This window comes from Choloepus didactylus, chromosome 10 (genome assembly GCF_015220235.1).
Source record: "Choloepus didactylus isolate mChoDid1 chromosome 10, mChoDid1.pri, whole genome shotgun sequence".
In the NCBI taxonomy this organism is placed as follows: Eukaryota; Metazoa; Chordata; class Mammalia; order Pilosa; family Megalonychidae; genus Choloepus; species Choloepus didactylus.
In genome coordinates, this window is record NC_051316.1 from 109,695,920 (window position 1) to 109,710,772 (window position 14,853).

At 40.3% G+C, this 14,853-nt stretch overlaps 2 protein-coding genes across 5 annotated transcripts in view; one reads left to right on the forward strand and one right to left on the reverse strand.

Annotated features, from left to right (window-relative positions):
- The window catches only part of PRPF4 (pre-mRNA processing factor 4), a 17,157-nt gene extending 16,329 nt beyond the window's left edge, over positions 1-828 (reverse strand). Inside the window, exon 1 of one of the 2 annotated variants that reach the window (XM_037851128.1) lies at positions 490-828. In XM_037851128.1, the coding sequence (XP_037707056.1) occupies positions 490-516 (27 nt within the window). In that variant the 5' untranslated portion in view covers positions 517-828. The remainder of the gene's footprint in view (positions 1-489) is intronic. The other variant, XM_037851129.1, reaches the window with a different exon arrangement.
- CDC26 (cell division cycle 26) lies at positions 709-13,603 on the forward strand. 3 transcript variants are annotated; one of them, XM_037851137.1, is made up of 5 exons: positions 775-832; positions 1,197-1,294; positions 2,644-2,711; positions 3,207-3,300; positions 13,178-13,603. In XM_037851137.1, the coding sequence occupies exons 4-5, from the start codon at positions 3,220-3,222 to the stop codon at positions 13,349-13,351; spliced, it is 255 nt and encodes an 84-aa protein (XP_037707065.1). In that variant the 5' UTR covers positions 775-832; positions 1,197-1,294; positions 2,644-2,711; positions 3,207-3,219; the 3' UTR covers positions 13,352-13,603. The 3 variants fall into 3 exon arrangements, with proteins under 3 accessions (XP_037707064.1, XP_037707065.1, XP_037707066.1); XM_037851136.1 differs by lacking the exon at positions 1,197-1,294 and having other exon boundaries at positions 709-832; positions 13,178-13,602; XM_037851138.1 differs by lacking the exon at positions 1,197-1,294 and having other exon boundaries at positions 783-832; positions 2,606-2,711.
- Positions 13,604-14,853: the final 1,250 nt, after the last annotated feature.

Genomic DNA, 14,853 nt, shown 5'->3' on the forward strand with positions numbered 1-14,853 from the left:
CTCTTCTTGCGTTTTAGGAACAGACCAGGGTAACTGCTCATTACGGGAGAAATGGCAAGAATAACTGAAATACCCAACGCCGGACTCTGTGAACAAAGTCACAAAGTTCCTGGTCTATACATTTCAAACGTTTTCAGACACGAGGCAATAGATTTGGAATTAGAAGGCCTCATTACAAGTCCCAGGTCTGACATGGACGTAAATCTTGGCCAAGTCACCTTCCTCTTTCAGATCCAGAAACGTTCTGGACCACTGTCGTTAGAAGTGTTTACCGCTCGAGGCTGAAGCGAGAGAGGTGCAAATGAGCTAAGGCATACAGAATACGCGCTTAGGGACCAGGCAAACTGCGAGGCTCTATAAAGAAGACGGAGTCCCACAGCCTGCCTTCCTCAGCCCTCCACCACCCTAGCCCGTTTCCTAACGGTCCCATCCCGCAGGAACCACCCCCTTCTCACGGTCCCTGCCAGGGAGCTGAGATCTCAAGCTCACCGTGGTAGAGGCTCGAGAGGAAGCCATGCTGGATTCGGGAGCCGCGAAACCCCAGCGAAAACTGAACCCTGCGTTTCAGACCGTCCGCCTCGCGCTCGACAAAACGGAACTCCGTCATCCACAGGAAATCAGCCGAGGGCCGACGCCGCGCCCGGGACGGCGCGGGGCACGATGGGAGTCGTAGTAAGAAAGATTCTGACACGTTCAGGGAAAAGCACGCGCGAGTCGAGGATCTGCGGGAGTCAAAGAGCACTCTGGGAAGTGTAGTCCGTTTAGCTTAGCGGTAGATTCCTGGTGGGTGCCGAGGTTCCGGGAACTGGCTGAGCTCATCCAGCTTGCAGAGGTAGGTGCGTCGAGTGGCGCGGCTCCGGCTGAACTCTGGAACGAATCGAGGGCTTCCGGAGCCCGCGGTCCCTCCCGGGCCTACGGGAGACTTCACTGGTCCTGGAGGGGAGGACCACGTTGTCATGGAAACCCTCGCTCTGGACCCCGGAGTGCAGTGCACTGGCGTGGGGGAAGGAGTGCTGTTCTGGGCGATCAATAAGCCCTCCCATTGGTTCCCTTCGAGCTGGGTAAATTTGCGGCGGATTTGGGCAGCACGGGAGATTAAGCTCGAAGAGCTCTCCAGCACCACAATAATATATGCATTCGGCCTTGCATCCACGGCCTGATTTTGTTGTTCGTCTTCTGCCCACTCTTTGTATCAGATTCAGAGTGAGATGATGGTTATGAAGGCGTCTGGTAATCCGTACGCAAGAAACTCTCAGTAAAGCCCTGTGCCCCGCTGGGTGCTGGAGCATCAGAGGTGAATAAGATAAGGTTTTTATCTTCACTTGGGGGATGACGTAGATTCTCAAAATATTGGCGTTGCTCGAGCCGGACAGAGGCGCCTCCCCACTGAGAAAAAATTAATAATAACTTATTTATTGAGCATTTACTAAACACAAAATTATGTGCTATGAGCTCAATCTGCATTGTCATTCAATCCTTACACAGAGTACAGATAGAGATGAGGAAATTAAGGCCTGGTGAAAGATGAGGCAGACTGTTTAAGTCAGTGACAAGTGGGATTAGAACTTCTGTACTTAAGCCTTCAGAGCCGGCACTTTTAACTATGTACAGTATTACTCTCTACTGCTTCCTAGTGGCGAGTTTTTCACATTTGGAGAAAAGTTAAACCATATAGTAGTTTTTTCTATTGTAAGTATTCACACCTTTATGTTGCCTTTGGAACTTGGGCTTCCTCTACCACTTGCCTGCATTGGAATCTGGTAGAAGGCAGTATCTGATCTAGTGCAAAGCAATATGAAGTGTAGTGTGCCAGCGTTTTGTATTGACAGTAACTTACCTGCATCTGTCCCAAGCTTGGTGGGAGGAGGACTCATTTCTTCCCTTGTGTACTTCAAAGTCCCTAGCTACATCTGAGATACACGTAATAATGATTTATTTCTGTACTTTAAAATGCCTTTCACTTACATCATTCTCATTTAATCCTCACCCTATGATGTATGAGTGATTATTATAGAAGGCTGACATTAACCAGATTGAACAGCTTGCTTTGACTTCTTTGTTTTCAAAATAAAGGATAATTTTGCAGCCTCATGGGGTTTCTGTGAAGATTAAAATAAGAATGTGAAGAACAGTAGTGGGAAAACTTAGTACAGTGTGCAAGAAAATTTACATTTCACTTTGTCTCTTTGCTTGGATCTCTGATTTTATTCAACCAACATCTACTGACTGCATTACTGAGTATATCCATTAGATATACTCTACTGGATGCTGTGGATAATAGATCATCAGATGTTAAACTCAGTTGGGGGATTTTGGTATCCTTCTCAAAAAAAGTGTGTTTTGTTAACACAAGCATTACTTGGGTTTTCAGACTGTAGAATGCCTCTTTGCACACTTGTTCTCCCTGCCTGGAATGTCCTTAATCCCCTTTCTGTGTCTGCTCTTCAGAACTCAGCTAAGACATCATCTCCTCCAGGAAGCCTTCCCTGACATCCTTGTCCATCCCATGCTCAGCCAAGACTGAATCAGTTGCCTCTGTGATGCCATTGCATTACTCTCATCAGAGTTCTTATTTTATGATATAATTATTTTGTTTATTTGTCAGTTTTCCCCACAGACTGACTATGCCTTCTAACTCTGTAGGCCAAGCACAACAAGTGTTTATTGAATGGAATGACTTATCCATTTAGACCCTGAGGATCTGTGAACTGGTGAGTTAGACGAACTTTTCATGAGATTTAGCAAACTGATTTTAGTATTCAGGAGTGATCACAAATCTCTGACAATTCTCATATAGAGTGAATTAAATTTAATGGCTTGTTCACTCTCCCTCTAACTGTATTGAATTAAGATGTGAAATTTCAACTTCATTCTTTTAGCTAGACTATTTCTTTGAATGTGACTGGAGCCTGAGTTTAAAGTGGTCATTGCCTAGAATTCTTTCTTATAGGCAGCTTCCTATTTTAAGTTCTTGGAGAGTTTTTTTGGAATTACAGAGTTGTGGCTTTCCATTATGTAATAAAAATATAATAATTATATAACTGATGACTTAGAAGTCTATGTGAATCCAAATGAGTCTTTTGTACTGCCATTCACTTTAGGGTTTGTGCTTACAAATTGACCTTATGTTTGTAGCTGAGACATCCCCTCCAGTTTTCTTCCTGTTGCAGTTTTAACAGCTAATAGTTCACTGGTTTGGTCCTCAGTGTTGATTACAGTATGCTGCGACGAAAACCAACTCGCCTGGAGCTAAAACTTGATGACCTTGAGGAATTTGAGAGCATTCGAAAGGACCTGGAGGTAAGAGTACAAACTTGGAACCCTTAGGAATATTTAAAACAATAACTAACTTCTGAACTTCAGACTCTTGCACCAATAGTCTATTTGAAATCTGTTTGGGTGCTTTCTAGGAGCTCAAACTTTATTAGTTCCCGAGGACTGCCATAACAAATTACCATAAACTTGGTGGCTTAAACAACAGAAATTTATTTTCTCACAGTCCTGGTGGTCAGAGATCTGAGATTAGTATCACTGGGCCAAAATCAGGATGTTGGCAGGGCCACCCTCCAGGAGCTGTAGGGGAGAATCTGTTCCTTGCCTCTTCCAGCTTCTGACAGCCGCTGGCATTCATTGACTGGTGGCTGTGTCACTCCAATCTCTGACTCCATGGTCACATTTCCTATTCCTCTTCTGTGAAATCTCCCACTGCCTCCTTTTTAAAAGGACACATGTGATCGCATTTAGAGCCCACCCAGATAATCCAGGATAATCTCCCCATCTCAAGAGGTTTAACCACAGCTGCCAAGACTTTTCCCATATAACTAACATTACAAGTTCCAGGAATTAGGACCTGATATGTATGGGGGTCATTATTCAGACTATTACACTTGGGATGTTCAAAAATACTCTTGATTTCTCTCTCTAGCCAGTTTCTTTTCCAGTGTTCCTCATGTCAGGATATGGTACCACCATCTATCCAGAAAACCTAGGAGGCAGCCTTGAGTCCTCCCTTTCCCTCACTCCTTATATTCAGTCTGTCCAGAACCTTTTGCTTTTATCTCCAGAATATGTTTAGACTCTACCCAGACCTTTTCATTTCCACTGTTACAACCCTAGTCCAAGTAACCATCATCTCTCCCTGCACAATTTCAGTAGCCTCCAAAATGGTCTTCCTACTTCTGCTTTTCTCCATCAGGTAGCTAGAGTGATCTTTAAAATATTTCAGATCTTGTCATTCCCCTGTTTAACTCATCAGTGATTTCCTGCACTTGGAATAAATTCTTTTTTTTTTTTTCATTTTTTAAATTGTAGAATATAACGTATATGCATAAAAGTGATAACTTTCAAAGTGCAAATTTCAAAGAATGTTATGGGTTACAGTTCCACAAATCAGCTCCACAATTTCAGTTATTTCCTTATTGTGAAATAGAACATGTACAGAAAGCTGATAAATTTCAAAGTACAATTTAATGAGTAGCTATAGAGCAAATTTCAAAGAATGCTATGGCTTACAGTTTCACCATTTCATTTCTTTCCTTCTAGCTATTCTAATACCCTAGTAATGAAGAAAAAAAATTATATAAAGATTCAGCATTTGTAATCCTTTGTTAAATTCTGTCTTGTCTGTTGCTACCCCCTTCCTCTAGTTTAATCACTTTCTTGATCTTCAGGAATGCCTAAGCCGTGGCCACCCTAACTTGTTCAAGTTGAAACGGGGTATCGACATTATGGGAAAGGGGGATGCATCTGGTTGATGTTCTTGAAGAGGCTGTTGCCTCTGGGTTTTGGGACTTATCTGGCCGAGGAACACTCTGGAGGGTTTAAGTTTCTGAAAAATAAACTTAGCAAGTGGAACTTTTAGAGTATCTCAGATAGGATTTGGGCTTGTCATATTGTGGCCATTTGGCATATCTAGCTGAAGCTTGCACAGGAGTAACCGCTAGGACAGCCTCTTGACTCTATTTGAAATCTCTTAGCCACTGAAACCTCATTTTGTTACCTTTCTTTTCCCCCTTTTGGTCAAAAAGGCATTCTGAATCCCTTGATATCAGGGTCATGCTCATTCCTGAGATCCACGTCCCACATCGCCAGTGAGACTCACTCACCTGGGAGTCCTGTCCCATGTCAGGGGGAGGGTGATGAATTTATTTGCAGAGTTGGGATTAGAGAGAGAAAGGCTACATCTGAGCAACAAAAGAGGTTCTATGGAGGTCACTCCTAGGCGTAATTATAGGTGGGCTTAGCCTCCCTTTACAGCCATTAGTTTGACAAGAGCAAGCCTCAAGATTGAGGGCTTGAGTTATTAAGTAGGGGGTTCCTAATTTTACACAGCATATGTTCTGTCCAAGATAGACAATCAGTATTCCATATTATCTTTACTTAGTTGTACAATCATCACTCTCCATTTTATTTTTTTAAATGCAATTTTATTGAGATATATTCACATAAATCACTCTCCATTTTAAACATTTCTCATGACCCAAAACACCTCAAAGCTCTTATCAGCCCTTAATTATTTATCCCTAGTATTTGTGCAGTACTAGTAAAGTATTCCTATTAATTATGATCCCAGTATGCAATAGGTAGTATTTCCCATTTAACATTCTGTTGTCAACTCTTTATACCAGTGTCATAACTTAGAAGTATATCATGCAAGCACCTATTTATATTTGTAGTGCTAATCTGTGGGATACATGCCTTTAAATAACCCCTTTCAATCATTTCACCTTCAATGCAGCTCTGATACTTATAATCCTATTAATGAACAGTCATCACCCCTATCCATTCCCAATACTTTTAAATTTTCTCTCATTAACGTATCTGTATATATTAGGTTATTGTTCCCCCTTCTCTAGCTTCTGTCTATTCTCTCATTTTGTGTCTGACTTAATTTCACTCAGCCGTTTGTCTTCAAGGTTCATTGATGTTACCATGTGTTTTAGGACCTCATCTTTCTTACTGCCACATAGTATTCCATCATATGTATATACAGCATTTTGTTTATCCACTTGTCTGTTGAAGGACACTTGGATTGTTTCCATCTCTTGGCAATTGTGAGCAATGCTGCTATGTACATCGGTGTGCAAATGTCTGTCTGTGTCACTGCTTTCAGCACTTCTGGGCATATACCAAAAAGTGGAATTGCTGGATCGTAGGGTAACTCAATATTTAGTTTTCTGAGGAACCACCAAACTTTCTTCCACAGTGGCTGTACCATTATACATTCTCACCAGCAAGGAGTAGGAGGTACAAGTTCTCCACATCCCCCCCTAGCATTTGTTGTTTCCTGTTTGTTTAATGGCAGCCATTCTTCTTGGTGTGAGGTGATATCTCATTGTGATTTTGATTTGCATTTCCTTAATAGCTAGTGAAGATGAACATTTTTTCATGTGGTTTTTAGCCATATGTATTTCCTCTTCAGAAAAATGTCTTTTCATGTCTTTTGCCCATTTTATAATTTGTACTAGTCGTTGAGTTGTAGGATTTCTTTATATATGCAGGATATCAGTCTCTTATAAGATATATGGTTTCCAAATATTTTTCTCCCATTGAGTTGGCTGCCTCTTTACCTTTTCGACAAAGTCTTTTGAGGGACAGAAGCTTTTGATTTTGTGGAGTTACCATTTATCTATTTTTCCTTTCATTGCTTGTGCTTTGGGTGTAAGGTCTAAGAAGCTACCATCAATTATGAGGTCTTGAAGATGTTTTATGGTGCTGTCTCTTATATTGAGGTCTTTGATGCACTTTGAGTTAATTTTTGTATGGGGTGTGAGGTAGGGGTCCTCTTTCATTTTTTTGGATATAGATATCCTGTTCTCCAGTCCCATTTGTTGAAGAGACTATTCTGTCCCAGTTCTGGGCACCCTCTGCCTCTCCTATTCACCATCTTGTGGAATAAATTCTTAATTCCTTACCATGGCCTACAAGTCTTTGGATGTGGTGGCTTCTCTCCAGTTTCACCTCACACAATCTATACCTCAGCAACACTAGTTTTCTTTAATCTCCTTGAACGTGCCAAGCTGTTTGTCACTCCGTGGACTTTGCACATGTTATTATTTCTGCCTGGAGGGCTCTCACTTTCTTTGTGTCTCAGTTCAAATGGCCACTCCTCAGTTTGGGAGGAGGCCACCTACCCACAAACTGGATAAAGGGGGTGTCAGTCACAAGGTTCTTACAATCACACGGTCACAAGATAAAGGCTATATAGTTATACAATCATTATCAAAGAATGAGGTTATTGGATTATAGTTCAGCGATTTCAGGTATTTCCTTCTGGCTATTCAAATACATTAGGAACTAAAAAGAAATGTCTATATAGTGAGTCAGTAGTCATAATCATTGGTTAAATCCTAACGTCTCAGTTACAGCTTGTTCCAGTTTGCTAATGTTGCCTTTTCGCAAAACACCAGAAATAGATTGGCTTTTATAAAGGGGATTTATTTGGTTACAAAGTTACAGTCTTAAGGCCATAAAGTGTCCAAGGTAAGTCGTCAGCAATCAGGTATCTTCTCTGGAGGATGGCCAATAGTGTCTGGAAAACCTCTCTTATCAGGGAAGGCATATGGCTGGCGTCTGCTCCAGAGTTCTGGTTTCAAAATGGTTTTCTCTCAGGATGTTCCTCTCTAGGCTGCAGTTCCTCAAAAATGTCACTCTTAGTTGCTCTTGGGGTGTTTTTCCTCTCTTGGCTTCTCTGGAGCAAAAGTCTGCTTTCAACAACCATCTTCAGACTGTCTCTCAGCGGCAACTACTCTCTCAGCTCCTGTGCATTCTCCAAAATGTCCCTCTTGGCTGTAGCAAGCTTGCTCCTTCTGTCTGAGCTTATATAAGTCTCCAGTAAACTAATCAAGGCCCATGCTGAATAGGCGGGGCCACACCTCCATGGAAATTATCCAATGAAAGATCTCGCCCACAGTGAGTGATCACATCTCCACGGAAACATCCAATCAAAAGTCTCCAACCCAATCAACACCAATATGTTTTCTGTCCACACAAGAGTGCATCAAAGATAATGGCATTTTGGGAGACATAATACATCCAAACCAGCACACAGCTCCTCTCTCTCATTTGATCATTCTCTCAATTTTCAGGGATATCTGGGCAATGACCATTCTAACATTTTCGTGCTGAAAAGGGGTGTTGACATTATGGGTTAGAGGAATGAAACTTGATGTTTGTTTCGGTTTGCTAAAGCTGCTGGAATGTAATATACAGTACCAGAAATGGATTGGCTTTTATAAAGAAGATTTATTAATTTAAGAATTTACAGTTCTTTGGTCATAAAAGTGTCCAAACTAAGGCATCAGCAAGAGAGTACTTCACTGAAGAAAGGCTGATGGTGTCTGGAACACCTCTGTCAGCTAGGAAGGCATGTGGCTGGTGTCTGTTGGTCCTTTGCTCCCAGGTTGCATTGCTTTCAGCTTCTGATTCCAGTGGCTTTCTCCAAAATATCTCTGGGCTTGCCTCAGCTTCTGTGGGTCCTTGCTTGCTTCTCCCGGGGGCAAACTCTGGATTACATATCTTAGCTTCTCTGCAAAATGTCTCTCTCAGTGTCTCTCTTAGCTTCTCTGCTTATTTCTCCCAGGGCATTTCTGTTCAAGCGTCTCTAAGCGCCTGGGCCTGTGTCAGCTCTGAGCTCTCTCTCTCTGAGCTTTCTTAAGGACTCCAGTAAACTAATTAAGCCCTACCTTGAATGGGTATGGTCACATGTCCACGGAAATAATCTAATCAAAGGTCCCACCCACAATTGGGTGGGTCACATCTTCATGGAAACAACCTAATCAAAATATCCCACCCACAATAAGTCTGCACTGACAAGATTGGATTAAAAGAGCATGGCTTTCCTGGGGGTATGTAACAGTTTCAAACCAGCACAGTGTTCTTGAAGAGAGTGGTACCTCTGGGTTTCAGGGCTTATCTGGCATAGGTGCCATCTGGATGCTTTAAATTTCTGAAAAAATAAACTTAATAGGTAAAACTTTTATAGAGTCTTAGATAGAGCCCAGGTTATTCTTTAGGGTTTTTAGGGATACTGTTGTTTGGGGCTTGGCATATGTGGCAATTTGTAGTATCTGGCTGAAGCTTGCATACGAGTTACTGCCAGAATGACCTCTCAACTCTGAGAACCCTTAGCTACTGAAACTTCATTTTGTTTCATTTCTTTTCTCCCTTTTGGTCAACAAGGCATTGTCAATCCCACAATGCTAGGATCAGGCTCATCTCTTGGAATCATGTCCCACATTGCCAGGGAGACTAACACCCCTGGGAGTAATGTCCCATGTAGCGGGGAGAGTAGTGAGTTAATTTGCAGAGTTGGCTTAGAGAGAGAGGCCACATCTGAGCAACAAAAGAGGTTCTCTGAGGGTGACTCTTAGGCATAATTATAAGTTTGCCATTACAAACTTAAGTTTCATAAAGGCAGGCCTCAATATTGAGGGCTTGGCTAATTAAACTGGGAGTTCCTAATGCTTGAGAGAATATCAGGAATTCCCCAGATGGAGAAGTTTAATAGTTTCTCTTTTTATCTTCAGTCCCTCCAGGAACTTTGGAAATACTTCTTAATTTTCTGCCCCAAATAGAACTTTATTCCTTTGTATGGCTGAATAATCCATTGTATGTATATACATTTTATTTATCCATTCATCTGTTAATGAATACCTGGGTTGTTTCCACCTTTTGGCTATTGTGAATAATGCTGCCAGGAACGTTGGTATATAAGTATATTTGAGTCCCTGTTTATAATTCTTTTGGGTATATACCTAGTAATGGGATTGCTGGGTCATAAGGTAATTCTATGTTTAACTTTTTGAGGAACCACCAAACTGTTTTCCCCAGCAGCTGTACCATTTTACATTGCTTTGTGGGTTCCCTGTTCTGCACATCCTTGCTAACACTTGCTACTTTCCTTTTCTTTGTTTTTTAAAACCATCCTAGTGGGTGTGAAGTGGTATCTTGGTGGTTTTGATTTGCATTTCCCTAATGACTATGATGTTGAGCATCTTTTCATGTTTATTGTGTTTGTGTATCTTTGTTTGAAAATATTAAAGTTCTTGGCCCATTTTTTAAATTGGGTTGTCTGTCTTTATGTTGTTGAGTTGTATGGAATCTTTATATATTCTGGATTTAAATCTTTATCAGATACATGCTTTGCAAATATCTTCTCCCTTTTTTTAGATTGTCTTTTCACTTCTTTGATAGTGTCCTTTGATGCTCAAAAGTTTAAAATTTTGAAAAGGTCCAATTTAACTATAATGTCTTTTGTTGCTCATGTTGTTGATGTCATATCTAAGAATCCATTGCCAAATCCAAGATCATGAGGATTTACCTCTATGTTTTCATCTAAGAGTTTTAGGATTTTAGCTCTTATATTTATGTCATTGATCCATTTAGAGTCAATTATTGTATATGCTATGACTAGGGGTCTAGCTTCATTCTTTTGCATGTGAAAATCCAGTTTGCCCAGCACCATTCTTTGCAGAGACTACTCTTTCCCCATTGAGTGGACTTAACATCCTTGTTGATAATCAGTTGGCCGTAGATATATGGGTTTATCTCTGGACTCTCTTCTGTTTATTTAGGTCTTCTCTAACTCCTTTCAGCAATGTTATGTAGTATTCAGTTTATAAGTCTTTTACCTCTTTGGTTAAATTTATTCCTAAGGATTTTATTCATTCTGATGCTATTGTAAATGGAATTTTCTTAATTTCCTTTTTAGATTTTTTTATTGCTGGTGTATAGACATACCTGATATTTGTGTATTGCTCTTGTACTCTGATCAATATGCATTTTTAAGTGTGGCCTCGTCTCAACAGCACTAGATGTCCATTAATAAAGCTTAAATTCTTCAGTGGGTTTCAGAATAAAGTCCATGTTCCTTATTGGGCATGGTATACGATGCCTTTTGTGACCTAGTCCCTGCTTATCTCTCCACTTTTATCTTCCACTGCCGACTTATTTTTAAATTTACTCTCGGTACCTATGCACAGTTCTCTTTGCCAGAATTGCCCTTTCTTTTCTTTGCCAGGGTAACTCCTGCCTGTTTGCTTTGAAACTGAACTCCTTTCAGAAGCTTCCTTGACTATCTACCAGCACCTGGCTGGCCTCTTGTCACAGGTAGTATCACTCTTTATTGTAATTGTCTGCTTGTTTTCCCCCTTTAGATCAAAAGCTCCTTGAAGGCAGGGATTAGTATGTTCATCATGTAGCTGTTCCCCACAATACCAGGTCTATAGGAGGTGCTCAACCCAAGTCTACTTTCATTTGCTGTCCTAGTAGATATTTCATATTGTATGATAGAGGACATTACATCTAGCATGTATCCATGAACATAAAGTCTTTACTATGTATTGAATATGGTTTTTACTAAGACTGATAACTTTTTTTCAGGAGATTTTAGTGTTCTTTAAGCATACGAATTATTGCTTTTAAGGAGGTAAATAACATGGTGGAACTGTAGCCTATAGCATCCCTTGAGATTTGCTCTATAGCTGCTCATTGAATTGTGCCTTGAAGGTCTTCACCCTTCTGTATATACCTTGTATTGCATAGTAAGGAAAGAACTGAAATTACAGATCTGTAACCCATAACAATTTCTGAAAATTACCTATACTGCTTGTTGAGCTGTACATCGAAAGATGACACCTTTCTGTATGTATTTTATATTTTACAATAATGGAAATGGCTGAAGTTGTGGAACCGTGACCCATGACATTTTTAAAGATTTTCTAACTACTTGTGAAATCGTACATTGAAAGTTATCACTGTTACATATATATGTTGAAGTTCACAATAAAAAAATGGAAAAAATTATTGCTTTTTAAAAACTCATATTGATGGTGTCTTATTAAGGATGAGCTTTAAGTATGGTTTAAACTTCAGTTGTAATGAGTCTTATAAAATGCTAGCATATTGAACTTTGACCTGCAGAGTCAGCTCACTATTGCGTGTCATACTAAAGACAATTATCCAGTGGGTTTGACCTGTTTGGGAACAACCTAGGAGGCAGGAATAATCTTACCCTGAACTAAGATGAAACCAGCAGACAACTGGTATTTTATGACTTTAGATTCTGCAACAGTTAGCAGTTGCACACAGTGAGAAGCTTTTTAAAGAGAAATAAGTATTTTTCTCTGCAGGAGGGTAAAACATTCTGCTTTTTAAAGGATTTCATTCTATTCCTCATGGCTTATCAAATGATAGTCCTTTTGCCTTTTAGAACTTATTTTCACACATATACCTGGGTCAGAATTTCATGCTACTGGTAGTGTACACCAACTAGAGAGTAACTCATGCAGGCCATTATATTTGTCGCCTAAAAAGTATTTTTTTTTTGAGTCACTGAATTTTGACATTGGAATTTAAATGCACAGCTCAGCAGTAAATGGTAAAGAATGGCTGCAATTCCAGTGACCAGAATAGTGAAGCCATTCCTCTGGTAAGGAGTTCTAGTTAAAACATCCGTTCACTCTCTTAGAGAAAGCTATTATCATCTAATACCATCTTTACCATGAGGTAAGTGGCAATATGGGATAAATGTTAACTAGTCTCTTTTTAAAAATAATCATTCTGAGACATAGACCTTGTGAATTCTGCAGTGACTTGTGACATAAGAGCCAAACCCTTTATCTGAAAATTAAAACAAAAAAAACTGAGAGCTTTTGATAAGATAGCACAAAACCTTCTATTTTAGCATTACTTTTAATCTCATGGGGTCAGTCAGGCTGTAAATTTTGGTTGGTTATTGTTTTGCCATTTTACTTTTTCGTATTCTCTGAACAATACATTTGCTGCAATACCCTTCTCTCCCCCTTGTCCAACTAACTTTTATCTTTCCAATTGTAGCTTCCTACTCTGAATCTCTACCACCACGCTCCACCCAATTCCTCACCTCTTCACTTCCTCCTCAAGTCTTCTGGGCACTCTGGCTTTCCTTCTGTCACAACCCTAATCACCCTATGTTGTAACAGTCTGTTTACCTGTTTTCCTAATAGATTATGACATTCTATAGGGCAAGGATTATAGTTTTTATCACTGTATCCCTAACTGTATCCACTGTACCCCTAAACCAAGGATCTGTTTATCGTTCTATAGATTCTAACCCTATCCCTTACCCCATGCTTAGTACCTGGTAGTTGCTAACATTAAGAATGTTGCCTTAACCCTAAAACTTTTAAACTCTCAGACCCGTAAGAAACAGAAAGAAGATGTGGAAGTCGTGGGAAGCAGCGATGAAGGAGCCATTGGGCTCGGCAGTGACCCCAAGAGCCGGGAACAAATGATAAATGATCGAATTGGTTATAAACCCCAACCCAAGCCCAACAATCGTTCATCTCAATTTGGAAGTTTTGAATTTTAGAGGTGGATTATCTTGCACGCCAGAGCCCTGGAGTGGAGTAAAATGATGGCAGATGCACAAACAAGATTTAGAGAATTGAGTGTTTGCAGTCAAATAGAGTGTTTTACCCTCCTGCAGAGAGAAATACTTCTGCATGAGATTACTGATGCTTAACTATTTAAAGCTGGAATCCAAGCTCTGGTTTGTTTCTGAAAAAAATTTTTTGACTCTATAAAACTTGTCTGATTTTTGCTTTTTGAAATAAACATATTTTTGGAAAAATGTGAGGCATTCTTAATTAAAAATGTGAGGCATTCTTAATTCTCAGGAAATTCTCATGCTATTTTGTTTATAAAGAATGAGAAGTATAATAGCACTGTTAATCCCTTGACTTAAAAAGGTAATCGCTATAAGAAGTAACATAATTCCTTCCTGTCTTTACTGAAGACCTCAGCACACCTCCAGGTGATCCCTGTTGCTTGACTTCCATTTAACTCATTTATTCACAAATATTTATTGAGTACCTATGTGCCAGGCTCTGTTCTAGGCACTTGGTAAACATCAGTCAACAAAATCAACGAAGATGTGTGCCCCTGAGGAGACTGGATTCTGGTGATACTGTGTAAACGCCATCAAGTTGTGGATTTCCAGAATGACCTTTGTAACTAGTTTGGGTAGAACTCTGAGAGGACAGGCAGTGGAGGGAAGCCCTAAGAGAAATGCTCTTGATGGTAGTGCCATCAGTCCATCCCAACTTGCCTAAGGATTTTTCCCACCAGGAACCAATCTGAGGGCAGCTCAGGGGCTAATTTTGAACTGTCCTATTATTTTCTCTGTTCAGTTCAACTACAGGGAATCACAGCTGTGGTAGCAAGAACCTGGACGACTCAGTTCTAAGGAGACCCCTTAGCAGGATTTTACCCAGCCTTTCTGGAGTAGTTTAATGTAACTAGGAATGTGGGAGAGGCAGGGGTAGAATGGGATACGTAATTCCCCTTCTTGTTCTAGCCATTCTTACAAAATCTTTATTCTTCCAGGACCTTCAATATTGTCACCTTGGTCTTACAAACACATGTAGTTAGGCTCCAGAAAGGGAAATCAAGTTATATTATCTTGAAGCCTGCAAAGGCCAACATGGAAGGGCAGGAAAACAAGGAAGGGAAGAACGAGACTCTGACTGAACTGTCATTGCTGACTTCCCAGCAGGGTGAGTTGTTGAATAGTCACAGAAGCATGAGAACAGTGTGCCTCTTTCTTCCCCTTCACTACTAGAAGCCAACACTCAGAGGCTCAGTGTGTAAACCACTTACTGAGTGTTTTATGCAGATTATCTCTTTTAATCCTTAACTATGAGGAGGGTACTTTATCCTAATTTTAAAAAAGGAAATGAGTTTTAGATAGTAAGTGGTAAGGCTGAAATTTGAGTTGTGGCAGTCTGATTTCTGAACCCATGCTTCTAAACTTCCTTGCTATATGATTTTTCTAGTCTTCTGTGGCTGGGTCTAAGAAAGTAGAGATATGAG